We start from the raw sequence: 27,812 nt of genomic DNA, 5'->3' as shown, positions 1-27,812 counted from the left end.
CTATTTCACCAGTTTAGTCTCATGTACTTTATCTTCTGTTGTGGTTCGATCTTCCCAATTGAATTTTGGGATATAATATTCAACTCGAGACTTGTCCCTATGATTAAGTTGGCCATTTTCTTAGTTTTTGAACTCTTATTTATGTGTGACTACATTTAATTTTCCTGACATAGCACTCCCTTGAGAACTTGGAGATCTGGTCTGGTGCTGGTAAATTCTTTCAGGTTTTATCTAAGAATGTTCTTGTTGATTTTTTAATTTTTTTATTTTTTGCTATAGGGCCCATGCGCTCACCAGAAAGACAGAGAGACAGAAAGTGAGAAATCACCGGGAGGATGGCCACACTGCAATCCCTTCTCCTCCATTCTCCTCTCGGGATCTTGGGCATGCACACACATGTGCCTGGTGTGAGTTTAAGCCACTGGGTCCGGGACTCGAACCGCGGTCGACTACATGGGAATCCAGTGACATAGCGATTACACTAACTGCTGGTCCAAGAATGTTGTCTTTTCTTCCCATATGAAGGATAATCTTGCCGGGTACAGTATTCTTGGTTGAAACTGCTTTTCCCTTAAAGCTTAGAATATATTTTCCCATTCTTTCCTTGCTCGCATTGTTTCTGATGAGAGGTCTGCTGTTAGCCTGATGGGATATCCTTTGTAGGTAAAACTTGCCGTTTCTCTCTTGCCAATCTTAGTATCTTGTCTCTGTGGTTTTGGTCAGTCTGGCTAAAATGTGTTTTGGAGAAGATCTTCTTGGGTTGATTCTATTTGGGGTTCTTTGTATTTCTTGGGTCTGGATCTTTGAGTGCCTGTTTAGGTTTGGAAAGTTTTCTTGCAGGATTTCATGGAAAAGACTATCAATGCCCTTACGAGTCTCTTCGCCTTCTAGGATGCCAATTATCTGGATGTTTGGAGGTTTGATGGTATCTAGTACATCTAGTATATTATTCTCGAATTTTTGGGCAATTTTCTCAGTCTTCATGGTGAATTTTTCTAGGCCAGCAATTTTCTCTTCTATGTATGAGATTCCATTTTCTGTCTGATCAAGTCTGCTTTTAATATTTCCAAGGGAGATTTTGACTTCCTATATGATAGCCTTCATCTCTAACAGTTCCACTTGATTCTTTTTTGAATTGTGTAATTCCTCTTTCAAATCTTGCAAGAATTTCCTCACCTCCTATAACTCATCAGTTCCTTTCTCCTTTCTCTTCTGCAGTTCATTGTCTCTCTTCTCTTCCATCTCTGTTAGCTTCGCCATTATGAATGTTCTAAATTCTTTATCAGACATTTCCATGATTTCCATTGAACTGTCTGTGGATGAAGAGGAGTTATTCTTTTCCCTTGGAGGAGAGGTATTTTCTTGCTTTCTCATATTTCTTGTGGCACTGCAGTGATTTCTAGTCATCTGATAGATGGTGTGTTTCTTCCCACACTTGAAGTTCAATCTGAGCATCCAGGAGCATGCAGAAAAGGAAATAGAGAAATAGCAGCAACAAAAACAACCAAGAAAGAGAAAAAGAGAAGGAAAAAAGTAAAAAAAATTCACTAGTTCTCAGGAGCCATGAAGGTGTCTTCTAAAGTCCTGCTCCCTTGCCTCTCCTGTGCTGAGAGGGGGAGAGGGGATTATTAACAAGATAAAGGGAAGGGAGGGGCTGAAAGCCAAGAAAATGCTTTACCTTAAAAAATTTTAGAAAGAAAAAATTACAAAAAATTACAAAATTACAAAAAAATGTTTTGTAATTTTACAGAGGTAGAGAGAGACAGAGAGACAGGAGGCTTGAAAGACTTCCTACCACTCGAGTTTGTGGGCTGGAGGCTGAATTATGTGGAAAATCTTCATTGTGCTTATTCCCCTGAAATCACTAGTTCTCAGGAGCCATGAAGGTGTCTTCTGAAGTCCTGCTCCCTTGCCTCTCCTCCTGGCATTGAGTTTTAAGCTACCAGGTCTGCACTCAATCTCAGTTAACTCCGCTGAAGTCCAGCTATGGAACCATTATGCCATCTGCTGGTCCCTCAGGCAAAATTTAAAACTTTAGAAAGAACATTCAATTCTTCCCAAGGCTTCAACAAATAAGTACAAATTAGCAGTTTCATAAACCTAAAGACCATTCAACATCTTAATGAACTTAAGACATAATTTTCTATCAAGATAATTTTCAAGCAATTTCGTTTTGTAATTTTCTATTTTTATGTTTACATTTTATGTGCTTATATGATACGTTAATGATGGCTTAAGATGCATCAAAAACATCAATAAAGATGTCTCTAACATAGTAGTATTCAGAGCACCTGCTTACTTGCACCATCTATCATAGATTAAACTCAGCTTTATTTATAATACTGTGAACTAACTGGAAGCCTAGTGAAAAATAAGTGCCTACTGCTCATCAAGGATTGTAGCTCTGAGGTATATAAAGCTCTAGTTTAGGCAGAAATGTCTACATTCATATAGAAGGGCAAGTTAAGCAGTACCAGTCAACATTTTTAACCCCTGGAGTAAATCACCTCGAGCCCTTACCAAAAGTACACTGGTCCTCAGGTGAGATTCTGGTGATCTGAAAAGAAATCGTCCACACGTTTCCAGCAAGGTACATGCCATTTCAATGTGGTGATGAGAAAAGTCTGATAGAAGCATCTGTAATAACAAGAACACACACACACACACACAAAGGCAACACTTAAAATGAGTAAAGAAAACATTAACTGTCGGGGTAAAAATGGTGAGTCTAGGGACCAGCAGTTAGTGTAATGGCTATGTCGCTGGACTCCCATGTAGGCGACCGCGGTTCGAGTCCTGGACCTGGCGGCTTAAACTCACGCTGGGCGTGTGTGCATGCGTGCCCAAGATCCCAAGAGAAGAACAGAGGAGAGGGGATTGTGGTGTGGCCATCCCCCCCTGGGGGGAGATTTCTCACTTTTTGTCTCTCTGTCTCTGTCTTTCTGGCGAGCACATATGCCCTATAGCAAAAACCTCTCCAAAAAAAGGAAAAAAAAAAATGGTGAGTCTATTTGAATAAGCTTTAATGCTAGGCATTTTTTCCTGTTCTATCTTAAATTTTATAGAAAAAATGTTGATACAGTGAATGTGTTTCCTTTCACAAAGAAATATGGAAACTAATGTTAAAGCCCTTTCTATATTTACTATTAGAAGTTTCTGAACGCATGCTACACACAGCTGTATTTTCTCAATGGCTTTTTGTTTTACTTTGGTCTATAAAACATTTATTAGGTTGTCAGAAAAGTCATGATGCAGTTTTGCATTAAAAAAACTAGAAAAAACACATCGACTTTTCTGACCCAATACTTTATAAAATTCTTACTACCGAAGTATTATTTGCTCATTGTTTTATTAGGTTGCCAGGAAAGTTAAGATGCATTTCTCTGTTTTTTCTATGCAAAAATGTATCACAACTTTCCAATGACCCAATATTTACACTAGCAGAACATTTTAGTATTTATACTTACGCTTTTATGCTTTTAAAATTTTTTTTTAAAAAAATTATGAAGAGGATGTGTGCCCTTTGGGAGAGAGACAGAAAATTGTGGTGGAGACATGGAGAGCAAATGCCCCACTCCCCCTCAGTGGGCATGGTCACAGATTAAGGCATTCACTTAAAAACATCTTTTATTGGCTTAACATATCGCTTTTATTTTTCTATGGCAGGATTTACAAGATACATAGCGCTGTATAATATAAACTAGATTAAAACATGGGGCCAGCAGGTGGCATGGTGGTTGAGGTGCTAGAGTCCCACATGGCTGACTATGGTTCAAGTCCTGGACCTGGCAGCTTGCTTTCTCACTCTCTCTCTAATTAAAACTAAAAAATAATGATAAATAAAATAATATAAAAATAATCATTTTAAAAAATAATAATAATATAAACTAGATTAAAACTTCATTGTTTGAGAGGCTAGATGATGGTTAAGGCACTAGACTGCCATATAGCCAAACGTGGTTTGAGTCCTGAACCCAATGAATTGAAAAACATGCTGGGCATATGTGCACATGTGCACAAAATCCCAAGACAAGAATGAAGGAGAAGGGAATGTGGCGTGGACATCATCCCTGAGGGGTGATTTCTCCCTTCGCCTCTCTTTGTCTCTCTGTCCAGAGAGTGCACGCATCTTATGACAACAAAAACTCAATGAATTCTTATTACATCCAAATTATTGCCCATTTCTTGTTTTTATAAAAATGGTATGACATACATTTTTATAGCCAAATCTCTGCTCACATTTATAATTATTTCCTTAAAATGAATTCCTAGAAAGCGAACTGCTGTGTCAAGAACTGTATATCCTTGGAGGGACCAGCAGTTAGAGTAATGGCTATGTCACTGGACTCCCATGTAGTCGACGGCGGTTCGAGTCCTGGACCAGGTGGCTTAAACACGCTGGGCATATGTGTGTGCGTGCCCAAGATCCCAAGAGGAGAAAGGAGGAGAAGGGATTGCGGCGTGGCCAACCCCCCTGGGGGGTGATTTCTCACTTTCTATCTCTCTGTCTCTCTCTGTCTTTCTGGCGAGTGTACGCACCCTATAGCAAAAACCTCTCCAAAAAAGAAAGAAAAAAAAAGATATGTATATCCTTCTTATATATTTTTAACAGCACAAAGAAACAAACAAGTAAATTTAAATGGTTTACAGCATGATCCTTTTCAACTCAAGCATTTAGAAAATTTTCATAATCCCTGTAACTATGTTGTCTGGAGATCCACTAAATGTACTTTCTACCAGTCTCCTGAAATGCTCCCAGAAAATTTAGAAAACTTTATTTAATTTTTTAGAGAGAGATTTTTGCTATAGGGCATGTGTGTTCACCAGACAGACACACACACACACACAGAAAGAGAGGGAGAGAGTGAGAGAGAAAGTAAGAAATTCTCACGGGGGGTGGTCATGCTGCAATCCTTTCTCAATTCTCCTCTTGGATTTTGGGCATGCACACATATGCTCTTGGCATGACTTTCAAGTCACTGGGTCTGGGACTCGAACCACAATAAGCCATGTGGTTGTCCAGCACCTTAACTGCTATGCTACCTGCTAGCCCCAGGAAACTTAATCCCCTGAATATTTATAATGACTAATAGTATTTTAAACACTCTAAGATGTCATGCAATAAAGAAACTTATTTAATTTTAACTCAAGGTGTGCTAAATACATTTGAATACATAAGAATTTTTGTATAATGTTATGTTAATGTTCTAAGGAAATCAAGCTGATAAAAAAATTGTTATGGAGAAAAACAGCTTTAGTAAGGGAATGAGCAGTTTCAAATGCTGAGTTATACCACCTATTCTGCATGACCTTTAGGACATAGAATTAGCTGTTATTAAATGTTTTCTACTTTAACTGCACTGAGTACAGAAAACATATTATGAATCATTTCAATCCTCTTAAATTTGCTAAGAAGTTTAGGATGGTTTGGTAAATAATCCATGTACACTGAAGACTAAACTCTGCTGCTACTGGGTAGTGTCACTTAGCTAAAGTAGACTACTGTGTTGTTCAAATTCTGTATTCACTTTCTATCTCTCTGTCTCTCTCTGTCTTTCTGGCGAATGTACGCACCCTATAGCAAAAACCTCTCCAAAAAAGAAAGAAAAAAAAAGATATGTATATCCTTCTTATATATTTTTAACAGCACAAAGAAACAAACAAGTAAATTTAAATGGTTTACAGCATGATCCTTTTCAACTCAAGCATTTAGAAAATTTTCATAATCCCTGTAACTATGTTGTCTGGAGATCCACTAAATGTACTTTCTACCAGTCTCCTGAAATGCTCCCAGAAAATTTAGAAAACTTTATTTAATTTTTTAGAGAGAGATTTTTGCTATAGGGCATGTGTGTTCACCAGACAGACACACACACACACACAGAAAGAGAGGGAGAGAGTGAGAGAGAAAGTAAGAAATTCTCACGGGGGGTGGTCATGCTGCAATCCTTTCTCAATTCTCCTCTTGGATTTTGGGCATGCACACATATGCTCTTGGCATGACTTTCAAGTCACTGGGTCTGGGACTCGAACCACAATAAGCCATGTGGTTGTCCAGCACCTTAACTGCTATGCTACCTGCTAGCCCCAGGAAACTTAATCCCCTGAATATTTATAATGACTAATAGTATTTTAAACACTCTAAGATGTCATGCAATAAAGAAACTTATTTAATTTTAACTCAAGGTGTGCTAAATACATTTGAATACATAAGAATTTTTGTATAATGTTATGTTAATGTTCTAAGGAAATCAAGCTGATAAAAAAATTGTTATGGAGAAAAACAGCTTTAGTAAGGGAATGAGCAGTTTCAAATGCTGAGTTATACCACCTATTCTGCATGACCTTTAGGACATAGAATTAGCTGTTATTAAATGTTTTCTACTTTAACTGCACTGAGTACAGAAAACATATTATGAATCATTTCAATCCTCTTAAATTTGCTAAGAAGTTTAGGATGGTTTGGTAAATAATCCATGTACACTGAAGACTAAACTCTGCTGCTACTGGGTAGTGTCACTTAGCTAAAGTAGACTACTGTGTTGTTCAAATTCTGTATTCACTTAATGAGTTAGTCTGTCTGTTCTTTCAGCTCTTCAAAGGTATTTCCAAATCTTTCGCTATAATTATAGATTTGTTTATTTCTCTTTTACTTGCCAATTTTTGCTTAATATCTCAAACTATGTTATTGAATACACAGTGATTCAAAAAGGCACCTTTTCCTGCTAAAATGACCTCTATCTTTCTTTACTTCTAATAATGCTTTGTGCTTTAGTCTACTTTGATAACAGTACATTGAAATCAGCTTTTATTGATTAGTATTTGTATAATGCATTTTACTTTAAACCTTTCTTGTCTATATTTAAGGGTATCTTATTTTTATTTATTTTTTAATTTGTCAGAAGGTGCATGTATTCACCAGAGGGAGACAGAGAGACAAAGAGAGAGGAAGAGAAAAAGTACCCCCTAGTGGAATGTGGTCAAGTCGAAATCTCTTCTCTATTCCTCCACCCTTTTGGGACATCAGGACCCAAATATATGTATATAGTGTATACATTGATATACATATGTATACATATACATATGTATAACAATATATACATATATATATATACACACATATATATCTATACATATGTATAGATATATATGTATATACCTTGCTATTTGTTTTCTATTTTGCTTATCTAGTGTTCCTTTTTACTCCTTCTTTGTCATCTTCTTTTGGATTAATAAAAAATTTAATTATTTCAACTTATCGCTTATAACTAAAATTTTTCAATTAAAAAATTTTCTATTAAAGACAAATAATTCATGGGACCAGCAGATGGTGCAATGGCTATGTCACTGGACTCCCATGTAGTCGACCACAGTTCAAATCCCAGACCTGGTAGCTTAAACTCATGCCGGGCACGTGTACACGCATGCCCAAAATCCCGAGAAGAGAAGGGAGGAGAAGGAATTGTGGGGTGGCCATCCCTCCAAGGGGGTGATTTCTCGCTTTTTGTCTATCTGGCAAGCTCATGCATCCTATAACAAAAAGCTCTCCAAAAAAAAAAGAAAGAAAAATAATTCAGCACTAACCTTTAAGCAATGAAGTGTATCATTTTTGGTAAACATCTTAAATTTAGTTAATTCTCCAATAAAACGAACAGTTTTGTTCTTTGTTTCAATATTGATCTGGTCCTTTTTTCGTACCTAGAAGTTAAGAGAACAAAGACTACTTAACCAACATTTTGAATCCCTCTCATAGGAATTACTCTTTTACTATATGTGATTTCACATTTTAAAATATTTTAAAGCATTTTAAATAAATTTAGTACAATTTCTTGCTATATTCAAATTATGTTAATTACGTTAAAGAAAAACTGGTAAGACCAGTCCCAGGACACATTCTGGAGGAACAGTTCCAGAATAATTTGGAGAAACAATTCATTTTACCAGGCTTTAAAAGGCTTTTAAATAAAGAAATCTACTTAAGTCAATGTCTCTCAAACTTATCCGTCAAAATGAACCCTCTTTTGAAATGTTAACCACTATCTGTTACCATTCTCTCAATATAGTATTATAAGGAACATACTTTAGGAAATAGTGCTTTAAAAATACAAATGCCAAGAGCTCAAATAAATAAAAATATTATTAGGGCTGAGATGGCATATCATTGGGACATCAGGAAAGTCATGAGTGTTTTTCTTTGCAAAAATGCATCATGACTTTGCCAACGACCCAATGTAATTACAAACCATACAGCATCTTTAATTATAAATTCACTACAATGAAACATCCAATATAACCTCTATTCTTTTTTATACTAGTCATGGCTAAATATCAAGGTTGAAATTCCCTGCAGATGTTAGTGTTCTACTTAGGCACATACCCAAGAAATACCATATATAACGAAATCCCATGACAACAGTACAATATGAAAAGAAACATCCAGATAGGTGTAATTAAATTTAACCTCAGAAATCCATTTTCATTAGAAAATCAAATGAACAAAAAGCTGTCAAATGACTTGTCTAATGATCAATACTAAAACCCCAATCTCCTAACTGTTGATCACAAATTCTATAATACGACCTCACACGTATGTGCTGGCATTCAAAATAAAGTCTAATCTCACCAGCAGCTGTACAATTCATGCTAATCATTTATATAAAAACTGAACTTTTACATACACAGGCAGTTAGGACGTCAATGAAATTTATCATCTCAATTTTTAAGGACCTATAATACTTCAGTGGATATAGATATTTAGACCTTTTAGACTTTTAGTGGTAATTTTTTAAAAACCCAGAACTAAAAGCTCACTATAAATGGATTTAACTTAAAGCATCAACAGAACTACATCAATCAAAAGCAAGTAGTACACAAAAATTCAATTTCAATATAAGCCTTTATTTTAATCACACCTCTTAATCATACTTTAAGATTAGAGACAAATGCAAAAAAAAAAAGGAAAAAGAAAAAAAGAAAAGGGACCAGCAGTTAGCGTAATGGCTATGTCACTGAACTCCCACGTAGTCGACTGCTGTTTGAGTCCCAGACCTGGTGGCTTAAAACTCACTCCAGGCACGTGTGTGTGCATGTCCAAGATCCTGAGAGGAGAATGGAGGAGAAGGGATTGTGGCGTGGCCATCCCCCCTCAGGGGGTGATTTCTCGCTTTCTGTCTCTCTGTCTCTCTCTGTCTGCCTGGTGAGCGCATGCGCCCTATGGCAAGAACCTCTCCCCCACCCCCACCCAAAAAAAAGAGATTAGAGACAAATAGAAAACAGAACTATATTCTCATTTTTTAATATTAAAATAATATTGGGAAATTGAACTGTTTCAGCTTTGTAATTTAGAAGAGTACAGTCTTCATAAAGACCTTTCCACAAATAAATATATTTGATAAGCAATGTGAAAAAGTGAAACCTCCTTTTAATAGTTAATCTTATTTTGTAAACTCTGAGGATAGTCTGAATGTGGAATCTGGACTGGTTCTGCTCCATTTAAATACCAGCTCAGGGCTGGCACCAAAGCTTAGTGGTTAAGAAGCCAGATCCCACATAGCTAACGTATTTGAATCCTCATGAGAGGTTAAAAAAACCCACTGGTATTGAGGTCAGAGACCGTGTGATGCTCAGGTAAGGAACTGGATCCCCATAGATAATAATAACAAATAAATAATTCTTAAAAAGATGCTGGACTCTCACATGGCCGACCATGGTTCGCGTTCAGTAGCCAGTGGCTTGAAACTCACACTGGGCACATTTGCATGCATGCCCAAAATCCTTCTAAGAAAATAGAGGAGAACGGATTGCAGCATGGCCATCTCCCAGAGAGTGATTTCTCACTTTCTCTGTCTCTCTCCACCAAGCACACGTGCCCTATAGCAAAAACCTAAAAAAAAAAAAAAAAAAAACACACACTAGGCTATCCCAGACATGTGTGCATGCCCAAAAGCCCAACTAAACTTAGAGAAATGGAAGAGAAGAGATTAGAGTATGACCATATCCCACTGAGGGGATCCAGGGATCCTTTCTTCCTTTCCCTTTTGTCAAGGTCACCACACTCTCCACCAATTTAAAATAAATAAAGCCCAGTTCTATCACTTACTAGCTGCTCAAATCTGTGCTTCAATTTCCCCACCTGTAAAATGGAGCTAATAGGGTTGCTAGGAATCCTTTGTTTTTAAAAAAATTTTATTTGTTATTATTATTCATTTTTTTTTAAGTTGACCAGAAAAGGACAGAGAGAAAAGGAAAATGAGAAAGCAAGCCAACAGGTCCAGGGCTCAAACCACTGCCAGCCATGTGAGAGTCCAACATCTTTTTCTATTTAAGAATTATTTATTTATTTAAATTTATTTGTTATTATTATTCATTTTTTAATTTGACCAGAGGGAAACAGAGAGAGAGAAACAGACAGACAGAAAGGGAAAGTGAGAAAGTAAGCCACCAGGTTTGGGACTTGAACTATGGTCAGTCATGCAGGAGTCTAGTGCCTTAACTACCACACCACCTGCCAGCTCTAAGAGTCCCACATCTTAACAACCATGCTCCCTGCCGACCCAAAGAATCTTAAGTGAACACGTGCAAAGCACATAAAAACAGTTCTTGGGACCTGGAAGGGTTCATTAAATATTAGCTATCATTAATTTTGTCCACCTTTGTATATTTGCATCTCTAATATACAAACACTAAATAAGTGTTTAGTAAATGAACCAATAAATGCCATGTATAATCTTTATATGTGCAGTAAAGTGAAAAAACAAAAGTTCTATTTTCAGAACATCTGTACTCTGGTCATTCTGTGGGATATGTAATCTGAGGCAAGTCAAATAAACTCCCAAAACCTGTCTGCCTCCTTGGTAAAATATACAAATAAAGATAAGGCTGATGATAGTGACTACGCTTCCCTTCACACTAAGCAATTAACATATGGGACTAAAGAAGACTACACCACCTTTAATGACAAGGTAAAATACTTCTAAGTAAGAAACAAGAACAGAAAATTGTATATATGATGCATACATGAAAAACTACAGATAACAAAAGGTAAAGAAAACTAAAAATTGTAACAAGGCTTGCTGTTAAGTGACAAAATTCTGTTTTCTTCTTCTTATCTACTTCACATATTTTCTAAATTACCTATACTTTGAAGGCAAAGAGATATAGGGAAAAATAAGAAAGCACTTCAAAAATCATACGCTAAAGCTGAGTCTTTAGGGTTACTAGGGCTAGAAATACGTGCACATGATGTTTTTTAAGAATTACTTTATTTAACTTTATTTATTTATTCTGACCAGATAGGGACAGAAAGAGTGAGAGAGAGAAAGAGAAAGAGAGAGAGAGAGAGAGAGAGAGAGAAGGTGAGAAAGCAAGCCGCCAGGTCTGAGACTTAAATCATGTTCGGCCATGTGGGAGTCCAGCGCCCTTAACCACCATGTCACCTGCCAGCCCGGATACATTTGATTTTTAAAATCTCCTTGGGCGATTTTCTAAAATGTATACTCTCTTCAACAACTCCTATGGAATATAATAAAATATTAAGTATTACTGAGCATTATACATTTCAAAACATATAACATACCATTTGTAAAGGATTTTGCCATAGGGCACATATACTCGCAGGAGAAAGAGAGACAGTGAGAGGAAGTAAGAAATCGCCCACAAGAGGGATGGCCACACTGCAAGCCCTACTCCTCCATTCTCCTCTCAGGATTTTGGGCATCGACACACATGGCCCAGTGTCATTTTCAAGCTACTAGGTCCCAGGACTTGAACTACAGTTGGCCATGTGGAAGTCCAGCACCTTAACCACCACACCATCTACTGGCGTTCATTAATTCTTTTCTATTTTTTTTTAATTATTTTATTTATTTCAATTTGACCAGAGAAGGACAGACTGAGAGAGAGAGAGAGAGGGGGAAAGTAAGAAAGTAAGCCACCAGGTCCAGGAGGTAAATCGCAGCTGGCCATGTGAGAGTCCAGTGCCCTTAACCACCACGCCATCTACCGGCCCCTATTCTTAAATATGATAAAGGTAAAGGAGGTACTGGGACCAGCAGTTAGCGTAATGGCTATGTCGCTGGACTCCCACATAGTCGACTGCGGTTCGTGTCCTGAACCTGGTGGCTTAAACTCATGCCGGGCACATGTGCATGCGTGCCCAAGATCCCGAGAGGAGAACGGAGGAGAAGGGATTGTGGCGTGACCATCCCCCCTGGGGGGTGATTTCTCGCTTTCTGTCTCTCTGTCTCTCTGTCTGGCGAGCACACGCGCCCTACAGCAAAAATCTATTAAAAAGAAAAGTAAAAAAGGTAAAGGAGGTACAATCAAACTAAAATGACAAAATTAAAGAATTTTAAAATAAAGTATTATAACCCAATGATTGTATTACTTTTCAGATCAGAGAACTGGTGTGTTGGTTAAGGTTGCTGGACTCCCACATGGCCAACCACAATTTGAGTCCTGGACCTGGCAGCTTTCTCATCCCCATACTCCTGGGGGTGATGTCTCACTGTCTCTCTGTCTCTGTCTTTCTGGAGAGTGCACGCGCCCTATAGCAAAAAACCTCTCAAAAAGAAAAGATAAATAATTCTTTTAAAAAATTTGTATGCACAAATTAAAAACTCTCTAGATATGTCAATACAAACAGTAAAGATTTCTTAGACCTGTTATATACTATTCTACCACAAGAACTCTCTAAAGCTAGTTGAGCTGCCCCTCTAGAAAGTTCAGATAAATTCCAACCAGATAGATTCTTTCTCCTATAATTTATTTAACAACAGCATTATTCATGAACTCATTCATCAAGCTTTACTTAAAACATATTATATGAGGCCAACAGATGGTGTGGTGGTTAAGGGTGCTAGACTTGCACATGGCTGACCATAAATAAAAGTTAAATAAAATGATTTTAAAAATAAATAAATAAAAATGCTGTATCCTAAACGTGAAGTTGGTACTAATCTATAACTAAGTAAATCCATCTGGCTATGAAACTTATTTATTACTATTATTCTGTGGACCGGTGTTCCAAAGCAGCATGAGTATGACTCTTTTCTTTCAGATTTTTGTCATAGAGCATGTACACTTCCTGGAGAGAGAGAGACAGAGAAAGTAAGAATAAGAGGGCAAGTGAGAAATCACCCCCCAAGAGTATGACCATGCCATAATCCCTTTTCCTCTGTTCTCCTCCTGGAATTTTAGGCACATATGCACATGCTCCCAGCATGATGTTCAAGTTGCCAGGTCTGGGACTTGAACCACAGTCAGCCATGTGATTTTCCAGCATCTGAACCACTATACAACCTGTTGGCCCAAGTAAGACTCTTGATCTTTCTAATGTGGTGAGAAAAACTGGAACTACTAATTATATGTTTGGTCTTATATACTTCCATTCATTTTTATCTTTAGTTCATTTTTATCTTTTTCATACTGTAGTATTTTGGTACAATTGTAAATATATATAATTTTGAAATAAATATATCTATATTGGAGATGTAGGGCCAACTTATTTTAACCAGTAAAGAGATTTGATCAAAAAAAGTTGAAGGACCAGCAGTTAGCGCACTGGCTATGTCACTGGACTCCCATGTAGCCAACCGCGGTTCGAGTCCTGGACTCGACAGCTTAAACTCACGTTGGGTGCGTGTGCGTGCGTGCCCAAGATCCCGAGAGGAGAAAGGAGAAGGGACTGTGGTGTGGCCATCCGCCCAGGGGGTGATTTCTCACTTTCTGTCTCTCTGTCTCTCTCTGTCTTCCTGGTGAGCACATGCACCCTATGGCAAAAACTTCTCAAAAAAAAAGAAGTTGAAATAACTAGTTCTTTTATTTTGAATTTATTTATTTATTTATTTAAATTTTTTGCTGTTGTGCATGTGCACTCACCAAAAAGAAAGCAAGCCACCAGGTCTGAGATTCAAACCATGGTAGGCCATGTGGGAGTCCAATGCCTTAACCACCATGCCACCTGCTGGCTCTGAGACAACTAATTTTTAAAACATCAGGGAGTGAGGGTGATTCACATATGTTTAAATAAAAGTTGTACCCTCCACTTTAAACACACACACACACAAACACACCAAAAACAAAAAAAATCTTCACCAAGGTACATGTGTACTCACCACAAGGAGAAAGAGAGCAGAGGAGAGGAAGGTATCATTACCCCCTCCTCAATGGGGCATGGTCGCCCTTCTCTTCTATTTCTTCATACTGCTGGGATTTGGGGCATGCATGTACACATACCTGGCATATTTCTCAAGTCACCAGGGACTGAAACTGTGTGGCTGGCTATGTGGAATCCAGCTGTCTTAATTACCATGCCACAGGAAGGCCTCCCCCTCATTATTAAAAAAAAAAAAAAGTGACATCCCCTTAGGGGGGTGATTTCTCGTTTTCTGTCTGTCTGTCTGGAGAGTGCATGCACCCTATGGCAAAAATCTCTCCACAAAAAAAAAAAAAAAAAAAAAAAAAAAGTGAGCCATATACATGTGCCCTATAGCAAAAACTATCAAAAACAAAAAAGTGAACCCTACTAAAAATTTGGAGAACATAAAAAACTAGAAAGGGCCAGCAGGAGGTGTGGTGGTTAAGGTCACTGGACTCCTGCATGTCCTACCACAGTTTAAGTCCTGGCCTTGGTGGCTTGCTTTCTCACTTTCCCTCTCTCTCCCTCCCTGGTCAAATTTAAATAAATAAATAAAATAATTCTTAAAAAAACAAACAAAAAACTTGGTGCTGGCGGGTGGTGTGCTAGTTAAGGGCCTCGACTCCCATGTGGTCAACCCTGATTCGAGTCCTAGACCTAGCGGCTTGCTCTCTCTCTCTCTCTCTGCCCCCCCACCCCGTCTCGCTCTCTTACTCTGTCCCTCTCTGTTCAAATTAAAATAAAGTTAAATAAAATAATTATAAAAAAAAAAAACACTAGAAAGAAATATTCCTAATAGTCTCACTATCCAAAGAGTAACAGTTTTAACTTAACTACATGAAATTCCTTGCTATTCTCTACTCTCTAACACAGCTATAAATTTACTTCAAGAGTTTATAGCTTGCTTTATAAATGAAGCCCATTCTTGGGGGACCAGCAGATGGCATACTGGTTATATTACTGAACTCACATGTAGTCGACCACGGTTCGAGTTCCAGACCTGGCAGCTTAAAACTTACACTGGGCACATGTCTATGCATGTCCAAAATCCCAAGAGGAGAATGGAGAAGATTGTGGCATGGCCATTCTTCCCTCCTGGGAGGTGATTTCTCACTTTCTGTCTCCCTAGCGAGTACATGTGCCCTATAGCAAAAAGCTCTCTAAAAGAAAATTTTAAAAATTGAAAAAAAGAAAAAGAAACATTCTTGGGACCAATAGATGGTGTTATGGTTACATGGCTAGATTCCTATAGTCAACTGCAGTTCAAGTTCGGGACCTGGTGAATTAAAACTCACACAAGGCATGTGTGTGTGTGCATGCCCAAAATCCTGAGAGGAAAATGGAGGAAGAGAGGAGATTGTGGCGGGGCCATGCCCCTGGGGGGGTGATTTCTCACTTCTGTCTCTCTCATGCTCTATACTAAAAATCTCTCAAAGAAAGCAAAAGAAATACATTCTCTATGACATAAAATTATTTTGTGTAAACTTCATTTCCATGGACTCGTTATCATTTCAGCATTTTGAATATACAATCATTTTAGTAACCCACTGATAGCTTTTATTGGGTCATCAAGGTCATGATGCATTTTTTGCATAGAAAAACATAGAAAAATATGTCATAACTTTTTCAACAACCTAATAGATGATCAGTTTTTGCCTATTAGAATTCATGATAAGAATAAAGTTTTTGGCATATAGAACTATTATTATACTTACAAAATAGATTCTTAGAGCTGTCCAATGTATAAACGCCTTTAAAGATCTTCAACTATATCACCAAACTACTACAAATTCCGAACTGAAGTATATCATGAGAATGTTGGTTTCTCTTTTCTATTATTTTACTAATCTGGTTCTCAAACTGGCAAATCCACTGTTTTAACTAGAACTGTTTTGACTAGCAGTAAAATTTAACACAGTTTTGTTAATAACCACCTTCTCAGTTTAAGTTCTTAAGCACAGAGTGAATACGATCAGACTGTAGCAATATATTGGATCTAGGTAGGAGACAGAGATAGGAAGCCTAATTTAATGACTACTATTGGGGAGCCAGCAGGTGTCATAATGGTTAAGGTGCCAGACTTCCATATGGTTGACGTGGTTTAAGTCCCAAACCTGGTGACTTAAAAATCATGCCAGGGGCCAGCTGTCGGTGTAATGGCTATGTCGCTGGACTCTCATGTAGTCGACCACGGTTCAAGTTCCAGGCCCAGCGGCTTAAACTAAAGCCAGGCACATGTACATCCATGCCCAAGATCCCAAGAAGAGAATGAGGAAAAGGGATTGCAGCACGGCCATCCCCCCTGGAGGGGGGATTTGTCGCTTTCTATCTCTGTCTTTCAGGAGAGCACACATGTCCTATAGCAAAAACCTCTCGGGGAAAAAAAAAAAAATGCCAGGCATGTGTGCATGCATGCATGCCCAAAATCCCAAGAGAATGGAGAAGGGACTGCAATGTGGCCATACCACCTAGGAAGTGATTTCTCACTTTCCCTCTCTCTAATGAGCACATGCACCCTGTAACAAAAACCTTCAAAAATAAATAAATAAATAAATAAATAAATAAATAAATAAAGACTATTACTGAAATTCAAGTTATGGATAATGAAAGACAGTGAAAGCTGGTATGGAAAGGAGCTACCAAATTTAAGATGTTTTAGAAGGTACTTTCGGGACCAGCAGATGGTATAAGTTAGGTTGCTGGACTCCCATGTGGTTGACCACAGTTCAGGCAATTTAAAACTCATACTAGACACATGTGCATGCATACCCAAAATCCCAAGAGGAGAATGAAGGAGAAGAGATTGTGGCTTGGCCATCCCCCTCTCTGGCAGTGGGATTTCTCACTTTCTGGCTCTCTCTGGCGCACGCACATACCCTCTAGCAAAAATCCCTCAAAAAAAAAGAACGTAGCTTCAAAAGTGTTTGGTGAACATGTACATAAAGACATGAAATAGAAGTGATTCTCTTAATAACTGAGTAAGATATATTGTAAAGTTGCAGGGAGAATACAGAAGATTCAAGGAAATAAAAGATAAAGACATTTCTATGAAGAAAATAACAAGTTTGGTTTTTGGACATTTTTAACTAGTAATACATAAAAACAATTCCTAAGTACAAGGAGAGAGGCTCCAACAAGAGATGTACATCTGGTGTAGCTGGGAAACAGATGTAAACTGAGGGTGAAAGAAGAAAGCCTATGAAATCCCAACATAATTCGCCTAGAGAAAAAAGTCACAGGAGACTGAAAATAGTAATAATCTTAAGAGCCAGGAGAGAATGGCAGTTTAGAAGGGACCATTACTATAATGATATGTATGTGCAAGCACTGTAGGAAGAACTGTATATCCATTATCCCATTTAATTCTTAAGAACAATTACATTTAAAAACATACAATTATTCTCACCATTAATAGACAAGGAAACTGAGATTTAAAGCACTTGAGAAACTTGGCTAGTTATAATGACAGCATGTGGTGCAACCAATATTAGTTTCTTACATAATAGAATACAGCAGAGACATCAACTAAGAAGAAATTAGGTAAACACCAGTGGTCTCTGCTAGGGTGCTCCTGTGATGGTTAAATCCAAGAGTGATTGTCAGGAGAAGCAGAGACAAGTATACCTTAAAAAATTTGAATAAGAAGGGAGCCAACCAATGGCCTGGTAGTTAAAGAGGCTGGATCCCACATGGTCAACCTTGCGATTCAAGTCCCAGACCAGGTGGCTTGAAAAACATGCCATGCATGAGTGAGTGCATGCCCAAATCCAGAGAGGAGAATGGGGAAGGGATTACAGAAGGCTATCCCCCTGAAGGGGAGAGTGGTGATTTCTCACTTTCCCTGTCTCTCAAATCTGTCTGTTTCTCTCAAGCTATCGCTCATATGCCCTACAGAAAAAAAGAAAAAAAAATTTTTTGAAGAAAAAAAAATCAAAGAGGATAGGGGTAAGTCATGTGCTTAGAAAAGTTTGGATTTTTAAGAAAAAATATTATGTATTTAATTTTATTTATAATTTTTTTAAATTTGACCAGAGAGAGAAATAGGGAAAAAGCTCCTTCACACACCCAGTTCATTGCCCGGAAATAGGAAAGAAAGCGAGCTGCCAGGTCCAGGACTAGAACAGTGGTTGGTAATGTGGGAGTATAGCACCTTAACCCCCACACCACCTGCCAGCCCAAAAAAGGGGTTTTTTGGTTGCTTTTTAAAAATTTTTCACTTGCAAATGTAAGAGTGTTGAGGATATTTATGGCCTATAAATATGCTGTAAAAAGTCATTAGCAGGCCAGCCAGGTGGTTTGGTAGTTAAGGTGGCTAGATCCCACATGGCCAAGTGCATGGTTCAAGTCCCAGACCTGGTGGCCAAGAAGATATACCAGGCGGATGTGCATAAGTATCAGGGTCTTGAGAGAGGAGGAGAAGATACTGAGATACAGCTATCTCTCCCCCACCCCAGGGGCGGCGGTGGTGGTGATTTCTCACTTCCTCTTTCTTTCTCTCTCTCTCTGGCAGGCTCGCAAGCTCTACAGCAAAAACCTTGTGGGGGAAAAAAAAAGATCATAGGAAAGTCTGCAGATTTGGGGATAAGGAGAGCAGATTCTGGAGGAAGAAGGAAGTGACTAATGACCTCCTTTCTTCTCTACTGACAGCAGCAGCTTCCAAAGCATCCCCAGGAATTCTGATATCTTTCCACTGTAAGGAAGCATTGTAGCAAAAAACACAAAAATGTGAACTGTCCCAACTCCCAGCCAAATTATCAAAGGTGTGGGGAGGAGTACATAGAATTTTGTTTTCCAGGGACCAGCAGTTGGCGTAATGGCTATGTTGCTGGACTCCCATGTAGTCAACCACAGTTCGAGTCCCAGACCCGGTGGCTTAAACTCACACCAGGCACATGTGCATGCATGCCCAAGATCCTGAGAGGAGAATAGAGAAGGGATTGCAGAGTGGCCATCCCCTGGGGGGTGATTTCTCACTTTCTGTCTCTCTTCCTGGCAAGCGCACACGCCCTATAGCAAAAACCTCTCAAAAAGAAGAATTTTCTTTTCTATGTAAAATTCGCATTTCCCCCTAGAAGATGGTTCCTCAATCTTTAAAGACCTGGCTCTTTACATAGGGCTTTGGTGGAGGGAATGGGGCAGTATCCACAGGTCTAAATTGGGGTGGAGGCATTCAGTCCTTCCAAGCTTCACGAGACTGGTTCCTGACTACCTTGCTATGAATGGCACAACTTCACATACAGGTTGCAACTTCACATACAGGTTGGGGAGCACACACTTGCTTCAGAGATGTCCCTGATGGCTGCAGCTTCTATGTTTTGAATGACGAACATTTTTTTCCTCTTTAAATATTTATTATAATTTATGATTTATATATAATCATTATACATCTTTGTAGGTACAGAATGGTCTTTTAAAAGCATGTATATGGAAAATGTATTTTTAAAAATACCTATTTAGTAACCACAGTAAGCTACATAGCCTCAACTATGTGCTATTTTATAGTATATTCATTCTATACACAGTCTCATGCCTAAAGTCAACTTTTGTTCACAGATATGTATATATCAACTGAACTTACTATTGAAAGTATTTAGATTGGGACCAACAGGTAGCATTATGGCTATGTGAATGGACTCCCATGTAGTCGACCGCGGTTTGAGTCCTGGACCCGGTGGCTTAAACTCAAGCTAGGCACGTGTGTGTGTGTGTGTGTGTGCACATCCCCCGTGGGGGGTGATTTCTCACTTTCTGTCTCTCTCAGTCTTTCTGGCGAGCACACGCGCCCTATAGCAAAAACCTCTCAAAAAAAAAATGTATTTAGATTAAGATATTATGTGAATCAAAACAATGTGGGAAAGAATAAAGGAATGGAAAGCAACTGCAGATACCAGGGACAGGGTGGAAGGAGGATAGGAAATGACAGAGGGTGAGAAATAGATTAAGATATTATGTGAATCAAAACAATGTGGGAAAGAATAAAGGAATGGAAAGCAACTGCAGATACCAGGGACAGGGTGGAAGGAGGATAGGAAATGACAGAGGGTGAGAAATAGGGGGAAAATACATACATACATACATACATACATACATATATATGTGAAACAAGAAATGGAACATTATTTGTTGATAATAACATGTATGATTAAGACACTTTACCAGCCAGTGTTTTCTGGGTGGAAAATCACATTTGGTATGCTGTGGTGATGCTCAGTGAAGTATGTAAAATAAATTAATAAGTAATTAATAAATAAAAATAATTAATAAAAAAATTAAAATGTATACAGTATGTAATAAATAAATAAAGGATATAAACATATTTGCCATCCTAAACATTTAACCTTATGTTGTAAACATTCAAAACCTGTTCCAATGGTTATTCTGCAAGTAGGTACTGAACTGTCTACAACATTCTTTACTGTGAGGTGAAATTCTAAAGAACATACTGATTGAAAATCAGGCAACAGGGGCCAGCAGATGGTGTAATGATTATGATGCTGGACTCCACACGGCTGACTGCTGTTCAAGTCCTGGATCTGGTGGCTTGAAAATCATACCAAGCACATATTCATGTGTGCCCCAAATGCAGAAAGCAAAAGGGATTGCAGCAAGGCCATCTCCCCTTCAGGGTGATTTCTCACTTTCCCTCTCACTGTCTCCAGTGAGCGCACATGGCCCTATGGTGAAAACCTCTTAAAATAAAAATTCAGGCAACATTCAATCTCATAAATTAACACAGATAATCAACACAGCCAATGAAAGAAGAATTTGTAATTTCCATATATAGGACTATGGGAGATAGAAGTATATAATCTGGAAAAAAAAACCTGTGGGTATTAATTATTGGTCCAGTTAGAAATAGGTAAAATTATATATAACAACAGCTCATTAGGAAGAGACAGAAAATTAGTATTTTTCATACTGTGAGTTCTTTTTAAGACTACAGTACTGCACTGTACCTCAAGAAATAAGTCTTAGAAAAAGCAAAGATAGAGGTACCAGAAGTTGGTGTAATGGCTATGTTGCTGGACTCCCATGTAGTCGACTGTGGTTCATGTCCAGGACCTGGTGGCTTAAAGTCATGCTGGGCACATATGTATGTGAGAGGAGAATGGAGGAGAAGGACTGCAACATGGCCATCCCCCCAGGGGGGTGATTTCTCGCTTTCTGTCTCTCTGTCTCTCTCTAGCAAGCGCACATGCCCTATAGCAAAAACCTCTCCAAAAGAAAAATAAAAAAGAAAAAGGAAAAGAAAAAGCAAAGATAAAACAAAACTGGAAAGTGAAGTTTATAGGTGAAGACATGGTAAAGCCAGTGATTGGTGATTTATAGGCTTTACACAGTTCCTGGTTTTAACCTTTTTAAAAATTTATTCCAAAGAAAGATCCAGCTGTAACATTTCTATAAAATTAGGTAATAGTTACAATGAATAATAGTTGTAATAAACATATAAATTGAAATCTGTAGAGAAAACTGTCAAATAATTGATGGATTTGTATTTAAACCTACTAGCATGTAAAAATGTAGAATCTACATTTAGTTCTGACATTCAGTTAGTATCAATACATGTAGACTTAGCCCTTTTTTCCTAGCTGTTTTGAGTATTCTTATTTCTATTTGTATCTCTTTAGCTTTCCTGGTAAAGGAATCCCTTAAGCATTTCCTGAAGAGCTGGTTTCAGTTTGGTGTATTCTTTTAGCATCTGTTTACCTGGGAATTTTATTTCTCCCCCCCATTTAAAGGATAATCTTGGTGGAAATAGTACTCTTGGCTGAAATTGCTTTTCTTTCAGTTTTAAATATGGCTTCCCATTCTTTCCTTGCCGACATTCTTTTTTTTTTTCTTTTTTTGGAGAGGTTTTTTTTTTTTGCTATAGGGTGCATGTGCTCGCCAGACACGAGAAATCAACCCCCCCCCCCAGGGGGGATGGCTACGCTGCAATCCTTTCTCCTCCATTCTCTTCTTGGGATCTTGGGCACGCACGCACATGCGCCCGGCGTGAGTTTAAGCCACCGGGTCCGGGACTCGAACCGCGGTCGACCACATGGGAGTCCAGCGAAATAGCCATTATGCTAACTGCTGGGAGTCCAGCGAAATAGCCATTATGCTAACTGCTGGTCCCTCCTTGCCTATATTCTGATGTTAGCCTAATGGGATAACCTTTGTAAGTCACTTGGTGTTTCTTGCCATTTTTAGAATTCTCTTTCTTTGACTTTAATTTGGCTGCGGTATGTCTTAGAGAGGATCTTATGTTATATCTATTTAGTGTCTGTCATATCTCCTAGATTTGATGTCCACATGCCTCTCTAAATTTGGACATTTTTCAGTTAATATATTATGAAAGATGTTTTCTTTGCCTATACCTGTCTCTTTACCTTCTGGAATATCTATTATGCGGCAATTTGGCCATTTAATAGTGTCTAGGATTTCCTGTATATTGTCCTTATTTTTAATGGTTATTCTTCTATTCTTTTCAGTTGCATGGACTAAATTGGAGGTTTTTATCTTCAAGGTCAGAGATTCTTCTGTATGATTAATCTGCTGCTGATACTTTTCAGAGAGGTTCTGATTTCCTGAAACATATTCTTTATCTCCAGAAGTCTTGTTTGATTCTTTTTTCAGTATATCTATCTCCTTACAGAGTTCCTCCTTCATATTATGGAAGGATTTTCTCATCTCCCGCAACTGGGTCTTTGTTTCCTCTTGTGTCTTGTTGAGTATCGTTACAATGAATATTCTGAATTCTTTTTCAGACATTTCTGCAATCTCCTGTTTTATCTATTGTTGGTGAGAAATGATCCTTTGACGGGAGGTACTTCCTGATTTTTCTCCTATTTCTTTGGGCTCTACTTTGACTTTTAGTCAGCTGGTGGTATACTTACTTCCTACTTCTTTTAAGTATGTTTCTAGAGCTGTGTGGTCCTGCACTTTATGATATCCGTAAGCTCTGTGCCAATTTCCCTCCTCTAGGAAGTGTGGAATACAAATAGTTTAGGGTTTAGGTACTCAAGGGGTAGTTTCTCTCCTTCTACTGCTTAGGGTATTATGGAGAAAGAATTCCTCCAGAGTCTCCTATTTTCAGGTTTGGTTCTTATATACCCAAAACCTAACTGCTCCCAGATGGATGGAGATTGCACTGAAGACAAAATGTAAGGAGGTAGACAACTTCATATTGAGCATGCTAGAAAGTCCCTCCTCTGCCACAACGGGCTGGGCAGGGGTCCCTGCTGATGAACTCAAGCCAAGTAGCTTGGACCTGTTGGTCCTGGATGGGTGAGGGGTGGAATGGCATCAGTACATGTGGGGCAGCAACTCCTACCTTAATAGCCTTGTCCTTGAGCACAAACACACATTGGGTGCAGTTCATGCAGTGAACAGGATGCACACAGCCATGGCCCTTTTGAGCATGGCCATTGTTCCTTCTTTTCTTCATCGTCTTGGAAGCGAGGTTGTGAGAGGAATTGGATTTTCTTCATATTAACTTTCTTACTGTTAGTACTCACACTAAGACAATTATGCTTGATCTTGCAGATTATGTTTTATTTAATTTGGAGTCTGACTGAGGGTTGTGTGCATATAACTCATAATACACTCATACTGTCTGCTAGTCAACAGGTTTTTGTTCGTATGATGGGATTAAATTTATTAACAAGAATAACATGACTTCTGATGTGTCTGTCCCTGAACTAGCAGCATTTATCAAAATGTGTTCTTTGAAAAACTGCTCATGTACCTCCATGAGATTCAGAGTATGTTATCCTACAAAAGCTTTGGGAATTCTTAGAACAAAACCATTCAACACTGTTGAGTTGTTTCCAAACTTCTCCAAACACAGAAAACTTCCCTTGCTTAATGCTACCTATGAAAATCTGTAATGCACACTGGCAAAAACTCAACCAGAAAAATCTTAACCACAAATCTCATAACAACAAATGAACGCTGCAAGAAGCCATTAAAGATCATTCTACCCCTCATGAGACTTTCTCCTTCCTCTCAATCCTCCAATAATTCATTTGGTAATAAAGTATGAAATTCTATGTACTATATTTAAGTATTAAATTATTTCGTTTTTGCCTTCATATTTATGCCTTGTCTATTTATGTAAACTACCATTGACCCTTGAACAATTCAAGTTTGAACAATATGGGTTTGAACTATATGGGTCCACTTGTACACATTTTTTTCCAATAAATGTATTGGAAAATAAAGTACAGTACTGTAAAGGTGTTTTCTCTTCCTACAGTTTTGTTTTGTTGTTTTTTGCTTATTTTTGCCTTAGGGCACATGCATTCATCAAAAAAGAGAGGGACAGTGAGAGGGAAAGTGAAAAACCACCTCTAGAGACCAGCAGTTAGTGTAATGGCTATGTTGCTGGACTCCCACATAGTCAACTGTAGTTCAAGTTCCGAACCAGTGGCATAAACTCACACCAGGCGCGTGTGCATGCGTGCCCAAGATCCCGAGAGGAGAATGGAGGAGAAGGGATTGTGGCGTGGCCATCCCCCCTGGGGGGTGATTTCTCGCTTTCTGTCTCTCTGTCTCTCTCTATCTGGCAAGCGCACGCGCCTTATAACAAAAAGAAACAAAAAACAAAACAAAACAAAAAAACAAACAACAACAACAAAAAAAAAACACACAACTCTCCAAAAAAATAAACAAAAACAAAACAAATCACCTCCAGGGGGTGGCCACACCATAATACCTTCTCCTTGTCTCCTCTTAAGATTTTGGGCATGCATGCAGTTGCAAACAGCTTGATTTTCAAGCCACCAGGTCTGGGACTCAAACTACAGTCAGCTATGTGGGAGTTCAGCATCTTAAATCACTATGCCACCTGCTGGCCCCGCCTATGTTCTTGGTAATAACATTTTCTTTTCTATAACTTACTTTACTGTTAGAAAATAGCACAAAATGCACATAGCCTACAATTGAGTATTTATGTTATTGGTAAGTCTTCCAGTCAACAGTAGTCTATTTGTAGTTACATTTTAAGGGAGTCAAAGTTATAAGCAGATTTTCGACTTCATAGGGTTTGGCACCCCTGATAACTACACAGTTCAAGGGTCAACAGTATATCACAGGGTTCCCAATCTCATAAAATATGCCTGTTCTCGCAATACTCACAGCAATTCTGAATTGTTCATAGTGAATGCAATAATGCATGCACTGAGTACAGCAAATATTTCTTTATTTTATTTGTATTCCAAGCAGCTTACTATAAAGTTAAACTTTTGTAAACACAAGTTTCCCACTGGCTAATGTGAAAACTTGAATTTCAAGTCTTTTCCAAGTCTACCAATGCTCACTTTCAGATACCTCTAGTGCAACATTCCCCTCATCAAGACCAAACTTGAAGTTTGATCACCTCTGCAAAATGACTGGGTGGCATGGATTTGGAAGAACCACTAGCACGGTCTGTTCAGACTCCAAGAACTAGAGAGGAAGGAAAGCTATTCGCTAACACCCTGGTATCAACGGTGTTACCAGGGTCCTTTAACGAATACACCATTATCCAAGGTAAAGATCTCGAAGGCAAAAAATCCATTAAACCAGGGTTCTGGTAGTATTTGCCAATATCCAAGAATTCATGCAATCTTTTGTGCTTCAAATATTTGGCCCCCAGCACCTATAGAGACACTTGCACACCACACACTGATTCATTATGGCCATTCTTTTGGAAACACCAACAGGGCCTCTGGCTGTCTTGACCTTGGAGAATGGTTTTTACTCTACCAAAACAAAAAGTACAGCACCTACAATGGGGGAACAATGTAGCAGCAACAGCTCCCCTCCCAGCTGAAATATTACTTATCAATTTTAATACTGTTGAGTAAATTAAATTTTGTTCTTAAACTAAAGAATCCTCACTCAACTTATAAAAAGATATATATTACAAAATAAATGCTTAAATACATACATGAAATCTGAAATCCCCCCTCAGCATGGAACAAAGATCCTCTGCTACATCAGACATGCAGGGATGCAATGTAGCAACCAATCTTGCATAAAATGGTAGCAAATCCAACCTGCAAAAGGTTACATGTGATATGTATAAAAAGAAAAACATATCAGAAATAATTCATTTTAAAATTTAAATTTTCTCAGATGTATTTACATATTAAATTACTATAAAGATCAATAATTATAGAGACATGCCTATTTATTGCCATCATAAAAGTCTGGAAATTCAATAAGCCTTGTAAAAATTTATTAATAACCTGGCACTTTCCATTCAGTTAACATACTGCACATCTATATTACACTAAGTATTTAATTTTCATAAAATATGAAATATCAAGTGAACAGTTAAGTCTTGATGTGGCTTAAATTGTCAATCACATAATTACTGATTAACTACATACTTAAAAACCTAAAGGTAACTTATTTTATATGAAACAAAATCCTCTCAAACCATTTCTTTCATTTATTGATGGGTCAGTTATGTAGAAACTTTAATGTTTAAAGTAAAGAGGGTGGCCAATAACCAAAAAAGCACCTAAGAAGTCAAAAGAGAGTCACAAAATCCACACATTAACTTTTATGTCATTCATTATACAACCCACTCGTTATAGATTCTCACACAGGATCCTACTTTAGACAAAAAAAATGGCAAGTATGTGGTAATCATGCTTCCACTCCTTCTATTATCAGATAACTCTTCCCCCTCAAACATGGACTGCACAGAGCTTCAGAATCCTGCTAACCACAGCACTCATGGCAGCGCCAGCCACTACTAATTGCAATAAACATACAAACTACAACTTTTTTCTTCTTCTGCCACAGACATTATTTTATGAAACTTAATTATCCAATGATTCAACCCTCAGAAATCAGACACTGAAGATGAGAAGCCGTGAAGAACTAGTAAAAGCAGCTACCACTGGCAGCAGCCAGTAGGGAGAGCAGGAAGGAAACTAAAAACTATAAAAATTAGATACAAGAGCTCAAAACAAACAAGAAAGCCTGAAGCCATTTAGAATAAATAATAATAATAATAATAATAATAATAATATATACCTTAATTATCCCTGAATGTATCACTAGACTACAGAGTACACAAACATGGTTTGATCATCAAAGTGACTGTATACTATGAAAGGCTCAGAATCAGCATGGACAGATCAACCCTCATATAACAAAAGGAATACTATAAAGAAAGAAAAATGGTAATAAATTAAAAGTGGAGGAAACTGGGACCAGCAGGTGGCATGGTGGTTAAAGCGCTGGACACTTCCACATGGCGGACCATGGTTCGAGTCTCGGACCTAGAGGCTTGCATTCTCACTTTTCTCTCTCTCTCTCTGTCTCTCTCTGGTCAACTTTAGAAAATCAAAGAAAATAATGACAAAATTAAAATAAATGAATGAATAAAATTAAAATTTTTTTTAATTTTTTTAAAAAGTGGAGGAAACTGATTCAATTCATACCTAAAAGTTCCCAAACTGTATACTTTTCTTTATCTATAATTTCTTCTAAAAATGATCACTTGGGGCCAGCAGGTGGCATGGTGGTTAAGGTGCTGGATTCCCACATGGCTGACAGATTCAAGTCCTAGACCTGGCAGCTTGCAAAATCACACTGGGGTGTTTGCATGCATGCTCATAATCCCAAGAGAATAGAGAAGGAATTATAATGTGGCCATCCCCCTGGAGAGGTGGGTATGATTTCCCTCTTTCCC

General features: G+C 38.1%; 1 protein-coding gene across 2 annotated transcripts in view; it reads right to left on the bottom strand.

Moving 5' to 3' along the window:
- The window catches only part of UPF2 (UPF2 regulator of nonsense mediated mRNA decay), a 153,582-nt gene that overhangs the window by 54,507 nt on the left and 71,263 nt on the right, over positions 1 to 27,812 (bottom strand). For both annotated transcript variants that reach the window (XM_027772453.1, XM_006150016.1), the window contains exons 9-11: positions 26,052 to 26,160; positions 7,585 to 7,698; positions 2,521 to 2,637 (exon numbers count right to left, since the gene is read on the bottom strand). In XM_027772453.1, coding sequence (XP_027628254.1) covers positions 2,521 to 2,637; positions 7,585 to 7,698; positions 26,052 to 26,160 — 340 coding nt within the window. The remainder of the gene's footprint in view (positions 1 to 2,520; positions 2,638 to 7,584; positions 7,699 to 26,051; positions 26,161 to 27,812) is intronic.

Source organism: Tupaia chinensis, unplaced genomic scaffold (genome assembly GCF_000334495.1).
Source record: "Tupaia chinensis unplaced genomic scaffold, TupChi_1.0 Scaffold000275_1, whole genome shotgun sequence".
NCBI classification, from domain to species: Eukaryota; Metazoa; Chordata; class Mammalia; order Scandentia; family Tupaiidae; genus Tupaia; species Tupaia belangeri.
This window is presented reverse-complemented; position numbering and strand designations above follow the sequence as displayed.